At 35.6% G+C, this 20011-nt stretch overlaps 2 protein-coding genes across 7 annotated transcripts in view; both read left to right on the forward strand.

The window, feature by feature from the left end:
- The first annotated feature begins 1670 nt into the window (after positions 1-1670).
- Positions 1671-4138, forward strand: MRG15 (mortality factor 4-like). Its single transcript, XM_028309702.1, has 6 exons — positions 1671-1749; positions 1860-1977; positions 2124-2236; positions 2583-2663; positions 2979-3069; positions 3469-4138. The coding sequence occupies exons 1-6, from the start codon at positions 1722-1724 to the stop codon at positions 4040-4042; spliced, it is 1005 nt and encodes a 334-aa protein (XP_028165503.1). The 5' UTR covers positions 1671-1721; the 3' UTR covers positions 4043-4138.
- Positions 4139-16194: 12056 nt separating this feature from the next.
- Tm1 (tropomyosin 1) overlaps positions 16195-20011 on the forward strand; it is a 32798-nt gene continuing 28981 nt past the window's right edge. For all 6 annotated transcript variants that reach the window (XM_028309661.1, XM_028309662.1, XM_028309660.1 and 3 more), the window contains exon 1: positions 16195-16301. The gene's annotated coding sequence lies outside the window, so the exon portion shown is untranslated. The remainder of the gene's footprint in view (positions 16302-20011) is intronic.

The raw sequence follows: 20011 nt of genomic DNA on the forward strand, positions 1-20011 counted from the left end.
GTGCTGTCGACAGTTGTATATGATCTTATTATATATTTGGTTTTACTGGCAATAAACGTTTTATTTATTACTAGCGGCCGCCCGCGACTTCGTACGCGTGGACCTCGTTTTACTCCATTAGGGGTGGAGTTTCGTAAAATCCGCCCTTAGCATCTATAGCGCATACATTTTTAATTTCAACTCTCTTACTTTAACCACATAGGACTTTCATAATATAAACTTCCAACCCTCCTTTTATCTCCTTAGCCCCCGTGGTTGATTTCTAATGATACATTTTCAGTATATGTACCACCACCACCATTTCAGCCATAGGACGTCCACTGCTGAACATAGGCGTCCCCCAATGCTTTCCATGTTGATCGATTGGAAGCGGCCTGCGTCCAGCGCTTCCCTGCTACCTTTACGATGTCGTCGGTCCACCTTGTAGGTGGAAGTCCCACGCTACGTTTTCCGGTACGCGGCCTCCATTCCAGAACCATTCTGTCCCATCGGCCATCAGTTCTGCGTACATCAATCGAGCTAGTAGGATTTATTTTATTATTCATCAATAATCAAATTCAGAACTTGAATATTCAACTGCAATGTTTGCTCATGAACGCTTCAAACTCGGTACTTCTTTCCCAATTCCATAAAATTCAACACTTAGAAAGTGACAAAAAAATTTAAAATAGGTAGTTGAAACAAACACACAGCTAATTTTCATAGTGGACTGTACTATGCGATAAACATGTCAGTCAATTTGACAACCTTTGTCGGAAACATTATTCAATGAAAATATTGTCCGAACCCTTAGTATTTCTCTTCGACAAATACTTTAACACATTGTAAACCACTTTTCTTTCACGACTATAAAAAGATTTTAGCAATTTAATTCACAAAATCAATTGCGCACATTTAAAATAAAGTTTGTTTACACTTTGACAGCAATAGACTGACATGCAAGGTGACATGACAATGAAGTTTTCAGTTACTGTTGCCATTAAAAGAAATTAGTACCATTAGTTTTCCGCAACATGGCGAGGGTTTTTATGTTCCTGGTCAGGCTATACATGTAATATTTAGTTACTAATTTACTAATGATGTCGATAGATGGCGTTTGACAGCTTTGCCTTCATGAATATTTACGTACCTCAAAATTTTTTGTCAGGCGCAAGAAGATTTTAAGTAATGACGATAGATGGCGCTTTTCCACGTCTTATGAAAATCCCAAATATTTTACGGGACCCTATTGTTTTCCAAAATAAAATTTAGCCTATGTTACTCGTGAGTTATGTAGCTTTCGAATGGTAAAAGAATTTTTAAAATCGGTCCAGTAGTTTTTGAGCCTATCCATTACAACTAAACAAACAAACAAAGTTTTCCTCTTTATAATATTAGTGTAGATATGGAGTCGCTTGGTTCGGAATAGCCAGCACCTGACAATCGGATGGTCATGGTCATGGTCATGGTAATAAAAAATATTTGCGCATAATCTGAGCATAAATATAATTATAGAAAATAAAAACATCTATGAGCATAGGATAAAAGTATTATTTAAGAATTCTTATTATTTGGGTACATTTTTGAGTAGAATTTAGAGTTATATTCTGAAGCAAATGAAATGTTCAATTACTTTTGGATTTAGCTTACCAAGCACATCACTATAAAGAAAAAAAATGTCCTGAGTTCTTTCTTGTCACTCGCTGTCAAATCTGTCAATGTCAAACTAGTAAATAATAAATATGGCACCCAAGCTGAAATTTGCGGAAGGTATTTTTTGCTGTTTTTTACAGTTTTCAGTTTGTTACTGCTATTTTTCTGCTACGAATTCATTGTAAATTTATTCGTTCTACCCTTATAACATAGAACATCTTTTTCAGGTGAAAAAGTACTGTGTTTCCACGGACCCCTGATTTACGAAGCAAAATGCCTCAAAAGCTCTGTAACAAAGGACAAGCACGTTCGGTATCTTATTCATTATGCAGGGTGGAACAAGAAGTAAGCATTTGTTATAAATTTTCCAAAGATATCGTAGAATAAGACCGTAACAATTTTAACTAACTCATAGGTTATGCCAGTTAACTTGGCCTCACAAACCCTATGTTACTGCCATTTTAAACAACAACCATCACTTTTAATTACAGCTGGGATGAGTGGGTTCCAGAAAGCAGAGTATTGAAGTACAATGAAGCCAATGTACAACGCCAGAAAGAAGTGCAGCGAGCTCATTCGGCACAGCCAGCCAAGACGAAGAAAAGTAACATACTTGTTATCTATACCATGATTTACGTATTCATGCATGACAATAATAGACTACTAACATAGATAAGTATGCAAAATGAGCATTAGACTGAAAACGCATTAATTAACTAATAGTATTACCATTAGCAAAGCATCTAATTAGTCTTAATGAGTCCATCATGTCAATAAAATCCTATAAGTTAGTGTTAGTTACTTGATAGTTTCCTCATATTGCATAGCATTCAGTCCTAATTAATGCAAGTGTTCTAGTTTGGTTTGGAGTTTAATATTGATTAACTATAATTATTAGCCTCCTTGTACCTTTGTGATGTTAATCTTCGTGTGTGCATGCTGCCCGCCAGCGCCAGCCAAAGGGCGGAAGTCAGAAGCCGCGGCCAGCGCCACCCCGGCTCGGGAGGAGTCTCGAGCTTCTACTCCTGCTGGTACGTATTAGAAATAGACAATAGCGTAACTAGTGTATTAAGTCTAAAAACTGGTAAATAGTTGTATGAGATTAGAGGTATTTGTCTTAGATTCATCCATGAGACTATAGTTTGAAAATACTTTTAAGTTATGATTTTGTTAACAATTAATCTTGTTTTAAATTAATTTCCTATGCCCAAATTATTATTCCCTTACTATTGATGTGAAATATTTGCACAGTTCAATCACAAATCAAATAACTTGTCATTCTAAATCTAAACTGTCCACCAAGCTTACCTTCATTAAAGTATAATTTTCGATGTTATATTTTTCAGGTAAAGAAGTTGAGACGACACCAACTCCTGCCAAGGCCACCAAGACTCAGAGCAAAGACACTCCTGCTGACTCCGGCTCTGATCAGCCTAAGTAAGTTCTAGATTTTGTTTTTCTATATGTTCTCATCTGTTGATCAATACAGTCCAGCAATCTCCATTCTAGTCTTATGTATGTGGAAGTGTTTGGTCTAATAAGACTTTATTTCATGCCTAAAAATAAATTGAGTTATTGACCTGAATAAAAATGTAAATAAAGAACTATCATTCATCATCATCTCAGCCATAGGACGTCCACTGCTGAACATAGGCCTCCCCCAATGCTTTCCAATACATGTTACCCAGTTGGTAGCGGCCTGCGTCCAGCGCCTTCCTGCTACCTTTATCCACCTTGTGGGTGGACGTCCCACGCTGCGTTTTCCGGTACGCTGCCTCCACTCCTATCTGCACTATCACTGCCAAATCTCAAATATTTTATTTGTTACATTCACAGGAAGAAACGTGGCCGCCTCGACTTGTCGATAGAATCAGAAGAGCAGTATCTAGCAAAGGTTGAGGTGAAAATCAAAATTCCGGAGGAGCTCAAGGTGTGGTTGGTGGATGACTGGGACGTCATCACAAGGCAGCAGAAGTTAGCCATACTCCCCGCAAAACTGACCGTAGAACAAATTGTGGACAATTATTTAGCTTTTAAGAAGTCTAGCAAATCTCATAATCAGGCTAAGGAGTCTGTGTTGCTGGACATAACTGAAGGCATAAAAGAATATTTTAATGCTACACTGGGGTCTCAACTTCTGTATAAGTTCGAGAGACCTCAATACAGTGAAATTTTGCAAGAGTACCCTGATACTCCTATGGCTCAGATATATGGGGCTATTCATCTGTTGAGGCTGTTTGCAAAAATGGGGCCAATGTTAGCTTACACTGCGTTGGACGAGAAGTCCTTACAACACGTGTTGACGCACATCCAAGACTTCCTAAAGTATGTGGTTACAAACCGCTCCACTCTTTTGAACCTGCAAGACTACGGTAATGCCACCCCTGAGTACCATAGAAAGATCCAATGACTATTTTTATGACATAAACTTAGTATAATTCCTTGACTCCTAGGAAACGTAGATTTTAAGTGATTTATCTCGTTTTAAGTTCCATTTGATGTGCATAACCACATAATAATATATGATAGAATAAAACCCTTTTTCCTAAATTTATAAGTTCACTTATAAATTTTGCTGCTGACTTATTCAGTCGAAGATGAAGACTATGCTTAATCGGACCTTAGTGTTGTAAGTTGTATGAATGTATAGTTTGATGTATGGAATAAAATGTTAATATTAAGTTTATTTTGTATTTTATTTATTCACTATAAAGGAAATCAAAATCAATTTGTTGGCAGTAAGCTATCTAGTTCCGAAATTAATTGCAATGCAAAATGATGTTTTTTTGGGAATTAATTACCGCCAACCATGGCTGGTCGCCTGGTGACGAAATATGAATATTGCCAACGTCCAGATCGTGTTCAATTAATTTTTAATCAAGCTATATCTGGAATCGGTTATGCTGGAGCATGTCAAGGGTGTAGTCGGTAGCATATGGCGGGTGTGAACCCGCGACCTCAGCGGATTAAGCGGTTAATTACGACATGTGCACCGAATGCCGCGCCGAGTGACTCATACGACGCAACGTCGCCGCGCAGGGTTGCTCATTTATTTATTTCAGCTAGAGTAGTTCATTGAAAAGTGGATGTTATTTGTACGAATCTGAATTTTGTATGAAGCTACTTCGCAATGTTAGGTCGACTCAAGCACAGGCAGATGCAATCTTCTTTTTCTTTAATTAAATGCAATCAAACCTCTACGGTTTATTTGTGCCAATGTCCCGTGAAAAAATGATATAACTCGATCAATAGATTATAGATATTTTTAGTTCTATTGTTTTTATGGATTCCGTGGAATCAAGTATTCCTGTAAGCAGGTTTCAAGTCCACACGACAACTCGCCGTCACTCGATGAAAGTCACACTTATCTCCAGCTTTTCAGCCTGTAACCGAACCTAGGACCCAGGGTTCATAGAAATCCACCGCTCCACTACCGGGTTTCCCTTCCTTTCTCTTAATCTCTTTCTCATTACTTTCGATAGTTTATTTAGTTAAGCTCATTTTTATCAGCCCTGCGCATTACTTTGCCTGCGCAAAAACAAGATAGCACCTAGATCCTTTTGGTAAATACGGTCAAGCACGATGATCGATCGCTTAACGATCCCTACGTACTTTGTAATCAATGCTCGGAACCGCTTATTATTGCAATCGAGGCTTTTGCAGCTTTTGATCATATTGCCGACTTTGTACTGTAATAGCCAGGTTTGTAAATGGCAAGAATTAAGCTCTACCTAAATATTATGTTAATAAAACGAAATTACTCAGATATAAGATTTTTTTTATGTTTTCTAGTTCTTAAACCACAGCTTTTAACTTAACTTTGGCACACAGTAAGTATTTTGGCATCTCAGAGTCAACTTAAGCCGGCCGGCCTTGGACAAGGACGCTTAGAAAAGTCGTGAATGCTTATCTTTTATATTTTTCTCAGTTTACAAGGTTCTTCAGCATATGGTTGCAGTGACAACATCTGTATTCATGATTCTTACCCTTAAATAGGCACACATTTATCATATTTTCCTGGGTTTTTATGAAGTCGTATATAGGTACAATGGGCCACAGTTCCAGCTACCCATTTCCGTTTTTCCTTTCGCTTTCATAAAATTATTTGTGACTAGCTTTCCGCCCGCAGCTTCGCCCGCGTGGATTTTTTCGGGTTTTTATATAACCTATGACATTCAGCAATAATGTGGCGTAATTTTTGAAATCGGTTCAGTAGATCTCGAGATTACCCCTTACAATTTAACAAATATACAAACACACAAACTTTACCTCTTTATAATATTAGTATATAGATAGAATGAGACGACATGACCGGAAATGGGTAGCTGGAACAGTGGTCCACTGTACCTAATCACCCAATGTTACCCAACCTAGCACTCAATTCGTGTGGGCGGTTATTGAAAACTTATGTCTAAGTATTTGATGAAACTTGGCATCAAAGCAAAAATGTTTGGCTGGATCTGTCTCAAAACAAATGGGCATGTTATCAGAAATGTAAGATTCGTTATTCCACATACTAGGTAGGTACATCTATTTATTTTGCGAATGGAGAAAAATATAACGACGTTCATAATCATTCTTAATTCATTTTTACAGTTACGTTAGAGTAAAAGTAAAATATTGAACTGAGTTCAAAGTGCGGTTGTATGCGGGTGGGCTGCTACCTGCTTAGGTAAGACTTATTATTTATGCGGAAGCTATGTAGCTATCTTGTAATCAAGCTTGATATTATCTACTCTATTTGTTTGTATTTTTATAAGGTATGGAGTAATGATGGTTGTCTACTGCGGGGAAATGAAAATGGTCCTGGGTTTGATTACACAATTTGGAAAATCTCGCGGTAAAAATGTTTTCAGTTTCGTCACATTAGAAACCACATAAGTAAACTCTGGGGAAAGCATTTACTTACGTGGCTTCGATGCTGATAGAGTCACGTAAAATAAAATAGATAAAACCACACGTGTTATAGTTCATAATTTCATAGTGACTTGATGAAGTATCGAGTGGTGCTCACCTACGCACTACATCGACGCATCTGATCACCGTAGAAATTCGTCGCCGTCTTCCATATCGCTGCGGACAGGTGTGCATTCACCTTAACTTGCACTTGATTGCAGTTGTGAAAACGCAATCAGGGTCTGCTAGTGCCTTATATGGCAGGAAATATGTCAGTGCGCGTAGTGGCAACGCGCAAGGTCGACGCCGCGACGACGCGGTCGCGACGGTAATGGACGAACACGATTGTTGCATTACATGTTTACGATGGATTTCTCCAATTTTAAATAACACATGTTCCGATATTTAAGGACAATGACCACGATCAGGCGTTGATTTTATAAAAAGAAATTAATTAATAATAAAAATTACGCAAACTAATTACTTAGATAAGTAAGTAATTAGTTATATCAAATGTGTAAATCAGTGTAAGTAGGTAATTTTTAAATGAAATATTACAAAATCAAGCGTTCGTGTAAGAAAGTAGATAGTAGGTAATAATAAAACTTTTCTTATACGAGTAATTAGGTACCTTTCAACGTCCGTAAATTTTGAAGTTTAATTCAATCTATATATATAAAAATGAAACCCGTTTCGCGTTGTCACGGCATCACGTGTGAACGGCTGAACCGATTTCGATAATTCTTTTTTTTAAATGTTTGTGGAAGTCCAAGGATGGTTCTTACGGAAAAAAATATTAAGAAAATCTCTACGCTAAGGCGGTACGAAGTTCGCCGGGTCAGCTAGTTTAATATATTTATTTAAGTGCATAACAAGAATTAACTTTGAGTACCTACCTACTTATCTTGAAATAATCTTTTGTATTCGAGAATTGCTATTAGATTCGGGCTTTTTCCCAAAGTAGGTAATGCCATGTTAGTCCAAATGCAACTTAGTACTTATTTATTTATTTTTAGTGTCCGACCGAAACTAGTTTTAGGACCGAAACCGAAACCGAAAACGAATTTCGGCAACGGTGTCTATTTCGGCCGAAACCGAAACCGAAACCAAAACTTCCTTACAAGGCTCAAATTTTGAGGGAAAAATAAAGAAAACGTTATTATAATCAGTCAGTCTTTATTGTTTTCTCTTTAAATTGCATTAAAATTGAACTTATAAAGCGCCTTTTTACTCTAAAAGGTATCAAATTATGTATTAAAAAAGAAAAAGAAGGAATTATAGTCTACATTTTCTTTAATTACTCGCAATATTCAGGACATCTACATAACCCGTCCCATGGTCGGGTTTTTACCTTAATAATAATTTCTCAAAACAAAATTGGTAGTACGTAAGTTAGTATCTACTGTACTTGTCACTTGGTGATAAATACTAAAATGAACTTTGAAACTCTGAATCCATAATATTATCACCATGAAATGCACTATAGTCATTACTAACTACCTAACTAATGTTTGTTTACGTAAAGCATTTGCGAACCAAAAAAAAAATTATAGGTTAGATTAAACTTGATTATACTTTTATCAGTCATCTATATGTTACTTGTAATAAATCTGTAGAGAGGTCAATTCTGTACATGAAATATATTTTCAAAATGAGGGGGTGATTAGTGATCAATACTGATGCCAAAAATGCAATCAGTAAAATTTTTGTCTGTCTGTCTGTCTGTATGTATGTTCCTTATAGAAACAAAAACTACTAGACGGATTTTAACGAAACTTGGTACAATTATTCTTCATACTCCTGGGCAGGTTATAGTATAGGTACTTCGGAATTCCCACGGGAACGGGAATTAGCGGGAAAATCCTTTTGTATGAAAAATCTAAGCTGCTTAAGTTAGACGCTTGAAATTTGGCATGCAGGTACCTTAGTAAACTTAAATCTTAGTTACAACAGGATATTGCAAAATTCCCACGGGAACTGGAGTTAGCGGGAAAAAAAATTTGTATGAAAAAATCTAAACCGCGTAAGATAGATGAAGGGGGTAAAACGGGATCTACGCGTACGAAGTCGCGGGCGGCCGCTAGTATTGAATATTTTTTTTGAAGTTTACTACCCGCTCTTATGTTATAACAACATAAAACGAGATAAAACTTACCAAATTCAGAATAAATCACTCAAAAACTCGCCACCACAACAAAACAAAACTACACTAAACTAACAAACAAACAAGCGAGCGAATCACGACATTGGCTCTGATCGGATTCATTCACTCATTAAACGCGCCGAACATGACCAATAACAGCACGGAAACTCCCGAATGCACATTCGGTTTCGGTCGTAGTTTCGGCAAGTTTGCCGCCGAAAACGAAACTAAACCGAAACTCGTGTTTTTACCGAAACTCAACCGAAAACGAAACCGAAACCGAACATTCGGTCGGACACTATTTATTTTATATTGTGTTACCTTACCTATGTTTCCAGCAAAGCGACATGATTACAAATAATGTAGCTACTACACAGCTGTGCCATATTTGGTTTAGTTTAGAATTATTTGTTGTCAAACATGACTAATTTCTGATCGGAAGAGAGAGTGAGTCACTGGCCAGTTTCATAACAGTTTCTTAGCTGATGAAGAATTATTTGTTAGTGTCCACTCTTGTAATGTAAGTTGTTGTATTGGAAGTTCAGTTTTAATATTAATACAAACATTTTTACTACGGGACCAATATTGAAAAGATAAAACCTAACAAAAACTTAACAGACTAAGGCTGGGTTGCACCATCTTCCTTTGACTTTTACAAACGTCAAAAATCTGTCAAACTCCATACAAAATACACCGGTTATCGTTATAATTACCGTTAAAGTTAGGTGGTGCAACTCAGCCTTAGTTCAACTTTTCGACATAAATTGCCTGCGAAAAAACTTTAAAAAACCCTTATCATAATCACAAAGTTGCTTAACTGAAGGTGAAGAGATTCCTTAATTAATGAAATAAAAGCACGTCTTCCTTGATAAGGGAAAGAGGAAAAAGCCTTCGCGAGGGTCGGCAGTGTAATGTGGTATGAGCTGCATAGCATATTGCTTCATGCATATTCACGTCGGGTGAATCAAGCAATAAAATGATTTACAGAATTTGCATCTTCGTAATGATTTAAAATCTTTTTAGGAAATCGATAAGATAACTGGATAAAAAGGCGTTTTCTAATCACATTACAGAATACCAAGCACAAGCACTCGTGGAGTAAAGAAACTAAAGTGAATTATTTCCATTCATCCCGCGATTAAATACTATCTTTAGAAAATTGATAGCACAAAACCTTTGACTTCTAATTGCATTGTTATAACGGCCACAAACACAATTTAAATATTTAATTATCTAGCTCTCTTCCGGGCAAATTAAAAAAAGCCCTGTTTTATAAGGATTGTATTTTTTTATCTATCACAGGAATTTAGTACGTAAATCCTTTTCAAGCTGTAAGCTCTTAGTGATAATCGGGCTTAATTCACACTTCTGTGCACTAAGTTGGATTAAGAACGCTTTATTCGAATTCCAAGAACATACAATAGTGTGTTACCCGCTCCAGTCAAGCGAGGCGACTCCTATTTTTCAAAGCATTTCGACAAAATTTAATTAACTTGCTAACGCTAAACGTTTGGATGTTCTGTCCCACTTTTCTTATATTTTTATGAACGAGAGCAATAAACACCTATTCATGCGGTAAAAGGCTTAGAAAGGCTTATTAAAAAGATTTATAATTTAAAAAATAAAAAAGATTCGATTATAAAAGCTAAGGATAAAGTGGAAAAACACGAATTTGAAGAATTGGGTTAACAACATTATGCCGACGTAGGTACTTATAAAAGTAAAAAAAAAAAACAGAAGCCTGGTTCATTTGGGTGAATATCCCAAACACGTTTTTTTACGCGGCGGAGCTGAGAATCGATGGGAGAAATGTAACTAGAGCGATGATTTTTTTTCTGTATATAGTTTATACAGCGTTTTACACGATAGCAAAGTCTTCAGGACAATAGGTAGTTATTTTATGTACTAAAAAAATTTTCAAAGACCCAAAATCTAATAGCGGTGGCGCGTCCTAACTCTATTTCTACTCATAAATTGTGTTATTCCTTCTTTCTCGGGGATTCTAGTAATTTAAAAATAGTATAGCCATAAAATACATTAAATAAGACTTCCAAATGATATGAAAGAAATGTGATATTTCATATTTTAAGTGTTTTAAATAGCCTTTCAAAACTGTCCCACGAAAAAAAGCAATTACAGTGGCTCAATTTCGACACTCTCTTACTTCTCCAAAGAATAGTTTTCTTTATAATTTGAATTTTGTAACAGTTTTTCAATTCCGGTGGCGCAATTTCGGTGGCTCCGGTGGCGAATCTATTGCCGGAATTGGTCTTATTGGCTCTGGAGCATTGGGCTATTACGACTCACGTGGGAAGATTTGATGCTTTTTTAGGGTCACAACACAGGCCTGAATATTGTTTTTAATTATAAACATCTTTACTGGATAATAATACTTAATTGATTACAAATAAATAAGTAATTTGAGACAATCATCCGTAACATTCCGAAGTCCGCTGTATAAATAAATTTCGGTGGATTGGTTCTTAAGTCTCTTGATAATTTCAAATTGACATATCTCGAGAAGTATTAATAATATTTTGATCTCTACCATGTCATTGAATAATACAAGTTATTTACTATTATTTCTGCCACAAATAAGTTTTGGAAAGTGGAAATTAAAATTCGCCACCGGAATTAGGCAAAAAACGAGTTTGTTGATATTCACCCATTTGCATTGCTATTATCGTTATAGCTGACTGATTGTAGGTAGATTAATTATTTAGAAGAATGTGCAGCTAAGCTTTACTCCAATTAATGAAGACTATTTTAATCTAAGAATCTATAAATAGATTAAACTGCGTAATTTGGATCCGAGAAGATGTTATTACTGGTTATAAAACTAGGTATAATGACTTGGCCCACGACTTGTTAGTTTTCCGTTCGCCAGTGCAGTGTAAACATTTCTTTCCTCCCAACTGGGGCACATAACATATTTAGAATCTTACAGCTGGAAGTATGATGACAATATGTTTTAGTTTTAGGTGGATAAAAATAGGAACAAGAAGAATGAAACGGTAAATAATGTTATCTAATAGCAGTTCCCATGATCTTGAAGGGAAAAATGTGGATTGAACAGCTATAAAAGAAAAGCGAGAAACGTAAAAGCAAATTCAGGAAAATACCTGCAATTTTCCCGTAATTTTACACGGAAGCGCACGGAACTTATACAATACAGTCAGATACTTAGCCATATGAAATAAGAAGATATTTTATTCAGAAATAATGAGTTTAATTATGTTTTATAATAAATTGTATTGTATGTATAATAATATTTGAGTAATTATTGGTATAGATGAAACAGTCTTAATAATTAAGTAGACGGACCAACAGTACCATTTTCATTGAAGACGCCAAGAATTTACGTAAGTAATAAAAGTATCAGAGACTGAAGATCCGATATACGAACGGATTCCATCAATGTAACGTAATATAAAAATACCGGGCAAGATTGTTGTGACGAAACGAGTTATTTGTACCGCGGCCGTGCGCCGGCGCACCGAAATAACCCGTGCTCTATGGCGCGCTGGACTTCCACCCTTCTTGTTGCATTCCCTGCGACGGCATCCCTTGATGTATGAGCTTTGATGTTCAATGAGATATCAATGACTTTACATTATTTCGCGTACAGTCACCAACTCAGCGACTATTCGTTTTATTGCAAAGTCGCACTTATAACAAAATAGCATAGTGCTTAGCTTTGTGCGGATTGAATAAGATTCACCGCAACTTACTGTTCAATGTAATACTGGTTTTGCGAAGGTATGCGTCTTCTTACAATGTAAATAAAAAGCTTTATTAAGATACAGCGGCCCGCCCCGGCTTCCCCGGGTTGAATACCCCAGTCCCTTCCTTCAGTATACCTCGCATAATTAAATCTATACCTAATACGGGTTTGAGCTTTTACTTCAAAACTTTCAGCTATAATTTTGCATATCGTGGTTTGCTTGTTGTCGGTACAGTTCATTGGAAAATACAAAGAGAACGGTGGCTACTTGAATTAGTGAACACTGAAGTTATTTTTGGAGTAGCACTTAACATGGTTACAAAAATCTGACTGAATATGTAATTAATATACATCTTTGCATTTTTACTAATGTAATTGATCAGATGCAGATTTTATCGTTGTTCGTACGATTCGTTTGCACTAAATGCATGTGTAATTAGGTGATATAAGTTTATTCGTGCGAACCGCTGTTATGCGAGTGTGATTGCATCGTGGGAGCGCGCGCCGGGCCACGGTATAATGCATTGAAACATTTTTTGAATCTCTTACCGATTCACACATCATGGGCTTAAATTATGAAATCGAAATTTTAATTTTATTACCATCCCCATTAGTGTGTTCGTAGTTCTTCATGGGAATTCTACTCCAATTACATCCAACTATGTAATGTATGTCTGTTGAGCTTAAAGTTTAATAATTTCAAACAATTTAATTAAGAAAGGTATCATTTATATTATACTAATTAGCAGGTTAGAGATAGACTTTTGGAAGAAAGTGAGAAGACTAAATATTCTAATTAGCTATCAATGTTTATATAAAACAGCGTACTTATTTTCAATGAGAACATTATTGGGCGTCCTGAAAACAATTAATTCTTTGGGAATAAAGGTATTGGTGCAAAAAGTAGAGCTTGTATAAAATGTATGTATACATTCCCTGTAAACTGTGTAAGTTACATAGTCTGCGAACTGAAAGAAACAATGTTGGCCTGCCAACTGCTACTGGGGCCAGTACCAGAGTGTATTTTACTTACTGTCAGTGACTACAATTCTATTTCGTCATCAGTCGATAATTCGATCGATATCACATTCGGATAACTACAGATGGCTGGCACAGCGCGGGTCACGTCGCAGCTGGGCAAGCAAACAACTCGACGTGACTATTTCTTATGTTTTTATCAGCATGAAGATGCCTTGATTAAGTACAGTCTTCAGCATATTACACTAATAACCTCTATTGAAAAATCGCACTTATTATAAGTGTATAAGATAGTGATAAAACAGTTTTTTAGTAAATTTTTTTCAACCAAACTGTACTATCCGATCAATCCATGCCATTTTAGATACTTGGAAAAACTTATCAATTTTTCAGGAAAACTAGACAAACAGTTTTTGATAAGTTTAATCTCCAACCATCCCAACTATCCCAACTAATATTATAAATGCGAAAGTAACTCTGTCTGTCTGTCTGTCTGTCTGTCTGTTACGCTTTCCCGCTTAAACCTCGCAACCGATTTTGATGAAATTTGGCATAGAGATAGTTTGAGTCCCGGGAAAGAACATAGGATAGTTTTTATCCCGGTTTTTGAAACAGGGACGCGCGCGATAAAGTTTTTCTGTGACAGACAAAATTCCACGCGGGCGAAGTCGCGGGCGGAAAGCTAGTCCTAGATATTTGGAAAAACTTATCAAAGTCTGGGTATTTCCACAAACCAAGAAGTAGTCAAATTCGAAAATTGCTTTAGTAAAAGCGCTTTTAAAAGCCTATTTACCGTAAATAAAACAACTTTTATGACTGTGGTAATTGGTAACCCTTCATGCTAGTGATATTTCCCAGCAGATCTTTAATACCTACTCGTATGTACAGGTACATTCATCATAAGATCAAAACTATGTGATAAGAGATATTTAATGTCCTTATTTCTGTTGTCCTGTCCATCTAAGGCGTTATTTACTGTAGTACAGCTCAGTCAATTCTGACTCGTATTGCTTGGGTAATTAGTCACCCGTTTGAGTGATTATTGCGCGAGTGATTATTGTACGAAGGTGAGGCACGATACTACTCCTTAAAAGTTAAAACTGGGTCAACTGTAAAATAAAACGCGACTCAACTTTGACTCATCGACTCATCGCCGAAGAATTTTCTTTCGAAATCAACTCATTTTTCCCGTTTTTACGTAAACTACAGTTACAGTTATTTATTACGTTTAACTTTTGTTCTAAGGAAAATAGCATTTGCGCAGTTAAAATTGTTGGAAACTGTGTAATTAGGTCACGATTGTAATTCAACCTAAACTTAAATTAACGTTTGATTATTTCTTATTATTGACCGAATTATTTTGATGATTCAGTTTTCAGAAGGCATATTTAGATATTCATAGAACCGAGTTTGCGTTTTGACATGATTGAAAAGTTTGCTAGTCCATGTCCATAATCTGAATTGTTTCACTTTCTTAACATTTCTTATCTTCTCTGCATTATATACCTATCGGTATTGGAATTGGAACGCGAATTCTTTTCCATACAAATTCTTTCCATGCAAATAAAGGAAACAGATAATGAGTGCAACATCCTCGTGCGTCATGCATTTGGGAGAAAGCGTTACGAATCGCCTTACGTTGGATCTTATTAAAATTCGCCAATCTGATTTAAATGTTTATTAATCTTTCGTTAGATTTGACAGATCATATTATCGTAATGTATGCAAATAAATTAAAAAGTGACTGTTTGTTACGTGTGGATACCTAATGCCTAAACAGCTGTTGTCTTGAGGATTATCTAAGCTATTCGCCAAAATATCTATTTATCACGAATAATTTATAAGTAAAAAAACCTTTTACACTTCTTCATAATTTTATGTTCTAGAGGAGTTATTTTTGTAAAATAATCGTGGGAATAAATATTGAATGACTAGTAGGTACATTAGTTTAATTAAACGTGATTTTGAAATTGAAATAAAAATTAAAATAACACAAATGAAAGTAACACTAGTGAAAAACAAGTATAACGCATAGTAATCTTAGTAAATAAAAAACAACATGGGCTATCGAATTATACTCGTAACATACTATAGTATCCATTAATCTTCACTGACTTATTGTATTATGTACTATTGTACATAGATCATAGATTACTGGCAACATGCGCGTACGCAAGCCAGCTGCGGCGTGCACTGCACTTGACCACGTTTTTTATTCTCATTCAAATCTAATCTTAACTTTACCTAACTACTGTTATTTTAGTCTATTTATAGGTTGAACATAGATGGAAGAACATAAGAGCTTTGTAGTTGAAAGCTTAGGCACAATCTCGTGTTTTATGTTACTTAGAAGCTTCTATAATATGAACTTTTAAAGCTCAGGAGACAGTCATGGAAGTTGTATGAAGTCAGGGATCAGTAACTTAGTAGATAAGTAGTCCCTAATAACAAAACTCCTAGATGAATTATTTTACTGTCCCACATTTGCTACCGGATTTCAGTTCCAGGAAACCAGTTTCTAGGTTCAATTCCCGCCTTAGGAAGTTCGTTTTTTTCAAGTTATTTATAATTTTCAAAATAGTTTAAGAACTTTCCTTTGCATCAGAAATACGATCACGATCTGAACTGTAGAGAGTCGAAAGGGGAATTAGGAAACAGAAAATCTTCGGATTGATTTTTCATCTTTTCCAATAGTTTTTATTTGCTGATGCTTTTATGAAAGTACAAGGATTTTCCGATGTCATTGAAGCATTCATGAGATCTCCTGTTATGTTGATGGTAGCCGTCTCAGGTCCCTCAAGGAGCCTTCTTCCCCATGGTTGGCGGCGCGGGGTGCGACGAGCGATCTCCTTAGCCGGCCGTAAGGCGACACCGCGCGATCTCCCGCGCAGCGCGCCAGTCGCACCACAGCACGCGTCGACTCGACATGTAAGTACGACCGCTCCGAGTGTCCCAGTGTATCAGTGAGAAGTGTTCTTTAACTCCAAGGTGCATTGGTATTAGCATACGAATACGGCTATTAATTAAGCGTCGCGGTAAGTAGGCTTGTGCAGTGGTTGCGGATTAACTGGAAGATTAAGGTTTAGTTTACGGAGTTTTTCTCAAAGTGTCACAGAAAATTGATCGCAATCACAATCGCATAGGTACATCACACTCGACACAATTATTCAAAAAGTTTAATTACTTTATCAACGAATTTCTTTTTAAATTACTTTAAGATTAAAGTAACTAACTTCTTTCATCAATCAAATTGTTTTACATCATCAAGTTTCGATCGACAATAATAGCAATTGATTTCTAATCGTTCCCATTTCTATTTTTGAATATCGCGGTGCTCGGTTACATTTTCGGGCCGCCAATAGAATCCATGTACGCCGAACAATTCCCGCGCTTTTGGCAGGCTGCCAGCGCCAGCCAATGGCGTTAGAGCGGGCGGGGGCGGCGCATGCGCGGTCTCACAACTTTCAGCTTTTCAGCAACGTTTATTATTAGACAGTTACTGGCCACCTCAATTATGCCTTGTTCTAATTTTTTTTTCGTAAAACTAGAGCTATGCAAACTTTTTTGTTTAAAAAAAATTTTATGACAATACGATGAGATAAAAATAACTGTTTTGATACTGGCAAGAGATTGATATTTCATTTAAAAAACATAATTTAATTGGTATTGTTCTTGTAAGCAACAACACACCAATTATAGCAATTAAAAAGCCATTTCAACAAAGCATGACAAAATAAATGTATCTTTCGCTTTTTACTGGAAATACCGGAAAATTGACACCTTGCAGCCATTACAAGCCGGTTGCCAAATTAAGCCAAGGTTATGACGAATTCTCCATTACCTACAATACTTGTTGCTTTACTTAAATGTCATTACTACACTCAGCTGTTTAACTATTTGGTTTAAAACAATTTCATAATTACTTACATCTTTTGATACTTGTATATTGTTAATCTAACGAGACAATACATATTAACCTTCGTAACTTCATTAAATTAATTAGATTTGAAAATAGATATTACAGCTACACTAGTAACACATTAATTAATTCCTAGACCCTAGATTGCTACGAAAATTCGTAGCACGTAGTTAGACCAGTTAGGACTTTAAAAAAAAAAAGCGTAAAATGTACGCTCTTTTTATAACCTTCATAAGTTGATCTTTAATAACCCTTCATCTACAGATTGACAGTTAACACTTTAACGTCTACGAAAGATGTTTACATCGTACATTTCACATTGACACCCGTTCGCCAATCGCTGGCGGGTGGCCAGACATTCGCCGAGTAACAATAGAACGACGCAGCCCTAATTAGTAGTACACAATGCACAATTTATAAGTAGTGAAGCCAATACATTTGATGAGCCACCAGTCCATAAACTAATTATAATGGCTAATCTCATTAATTACCTATTCTAAACGCAAGCAGAGCTTCTGTGACGACCAGTAAAATATGACAAATCAAATAAAAAAAAATACTTTTAAGTAGGTACTTAAAGCGTAGAACGAATTTGCGTAGATTTAATTTTTTGTAATAAAACTACGTTTCTGAATATAAAGGCAACAGTGTAGTTTATATCAGTAAAAAGTGAAACAATGTTTTCATTTAACATTTAACCCCAACAAACATTTAACTTTTTTGATAAGAGTTAACTTAAAGTAAATAACAACAAATTAGGTAAACAAGTAAATTAGTGTTTATTTTATTTGTTTCGTAACTTTCGTAGTCTCGTAGCAGAACGCGTTGAACTTTTTTACTCCCGAGTAAAAAAAGTTAATAAAAATAAGTAATTTCTACAGTAAAAAGTTTATTTTTGAATGATACCAATAACGCAATAACTTTACTTGTCATTTAGTTTCACTAAAGAGATTAAAAAGATTTTTGTGTTATTAAATATATTGAAAACATAGAAAATTACTCTTGCGCTATATTTCCGCATAACGTACTTTGTAAGTAGACAGCGATTACATGTATGTACATTAAAATACCTCATATAAATAAAGCGTGTTCAGATCATTCGTGGCATAACGTTACAATGAACACGGTATCATTATAATATCTGCATATCACAGGCATAATAAGAAAATAATGACTTTACTGAAGACGCGGTATTCGAGAAATGCATTCATATTTGCCCAGTTCTGCTGTGTGCATTCTGACGTCACGTCTGGGACGAGTCATTCACATTTTATTGTAATGCTGCGTTTACACTGCGCGGAAATTAGTCAAGTCAAAAAAACAGTGGAGTGGGGATGAATTATGAATGAATTTCATCCCCACTCCTCTGTTTTTTTGACTTCACTAGGCTAATTTCAGCATAGTGTAAAAGCAGCATAACGTGTGGTGTAGCTTTTATTAATTTTATGCGTTACATTGCAAAGAGAAGAAAATAAACGCAGTAGTGTAAACAATGTATCAAAACTGTACGCTTGTATTTATTCTGTGACTACGATTGCGGCTTTTGTAACGATTTTAGATTTTATAAGTAATGTGTGTATGTAGGTAAATCTATCAAAGTGTTGTTTGATAAATTAATAATTTCCTAGGAACTTGATTGTTTATGTTTGCTCCAAAAATGTGATTCTGAAATATTAAAATTGTTGTGGATTTAAAAGTATGCGTTTAATATTATGTAACTACAACTTAATTAGCAACAATTAAATATTTCATTTCATTAACTATATTATTATCATAAACAATGCAATCGGAAGTAATTAAACAATTTTGTTTTATTGTTTCTGCCTCAATTAATTGGTTACGACAATAAATCAGAATAACAAATTGTGTTAAAATAACCGAAGAAATTATGTTTGAACGGTCGGTTAATAAATCGTTGAAGTATAAAGGCTAAATGTCTTCTAAGAATATCGTAGTACGTAATTTCATGTAAAAAAAGCTAATATAGAACAAGACTATTCCCAATTAGTTAATTGTATTGACCAATAAAGTATTAAAAGTATTTTTGATTATGTACTTATCTTGCCTTATCACCGTTGCAACTCCATTAACAACTAGGCTAGGATCTATAGCTATTAATTAATTAATTAATTTATAGAAGCCAATAGCGACAGGTATGTACAGTCATATCCATGCTATGTAGTGAAAGTGAAAAAAGGCGCTTGAAAGTGCTGAAAACACGAAAATAACCAGAAAAAAGCAGGAGTTCAAAGGTTCAGACACATTATTCCAATCCGTCATAAAGCAATATGAAGAAATCCTAGTTTTATAAAGTCAAAGTGAGGGATAAATAAGCTTTCGTTTAAGATCGAGCTTCGTATAGCCTGTAAGGATGTTGAGAGGGATCCGACGTCATCGACCGCGTCCCTCTGAATTATCGCGAACTGTGACTCATGCACCGGAATGCTTTTCTTTTGAATCACGTATGCTCGGCATCCAAGGAATGTGTCATACTTTGTTGCTATGTAGTACCTACATAATATACCTTTACCTTTACTTATATCCGGGTATAAAATCGCGAAATAGAAATGGAAGAATAAAACTCCTCAAAATGAGACAAAACAAATTTTGATGATTTCAACGATTCTTAGGCCGGACGTCTAAACACTTATGATTTATAGCTAAATAGATAATGATTAATGTCATAATAAAATACGCACACTTATAAATAACGAAAATC

This window comes from Ostrinia furnacalis, unplaced genomic scaffold (genome assembly GCF_004193835.3).
Source record: "Ostrinia furnacalis isolate ACB-3 unplaced genomic scaffold, ASM419383v2 OfSCF2810, whole genome shotgun sequence".
Classification (NCBI taxonomy): domain Eukaryota; kingdom Metazoa; phylum Arthropoda; class Insecta; order Lepidoptera; family Crambidae; genus Ostrinia; species Ostrinia furnacalis.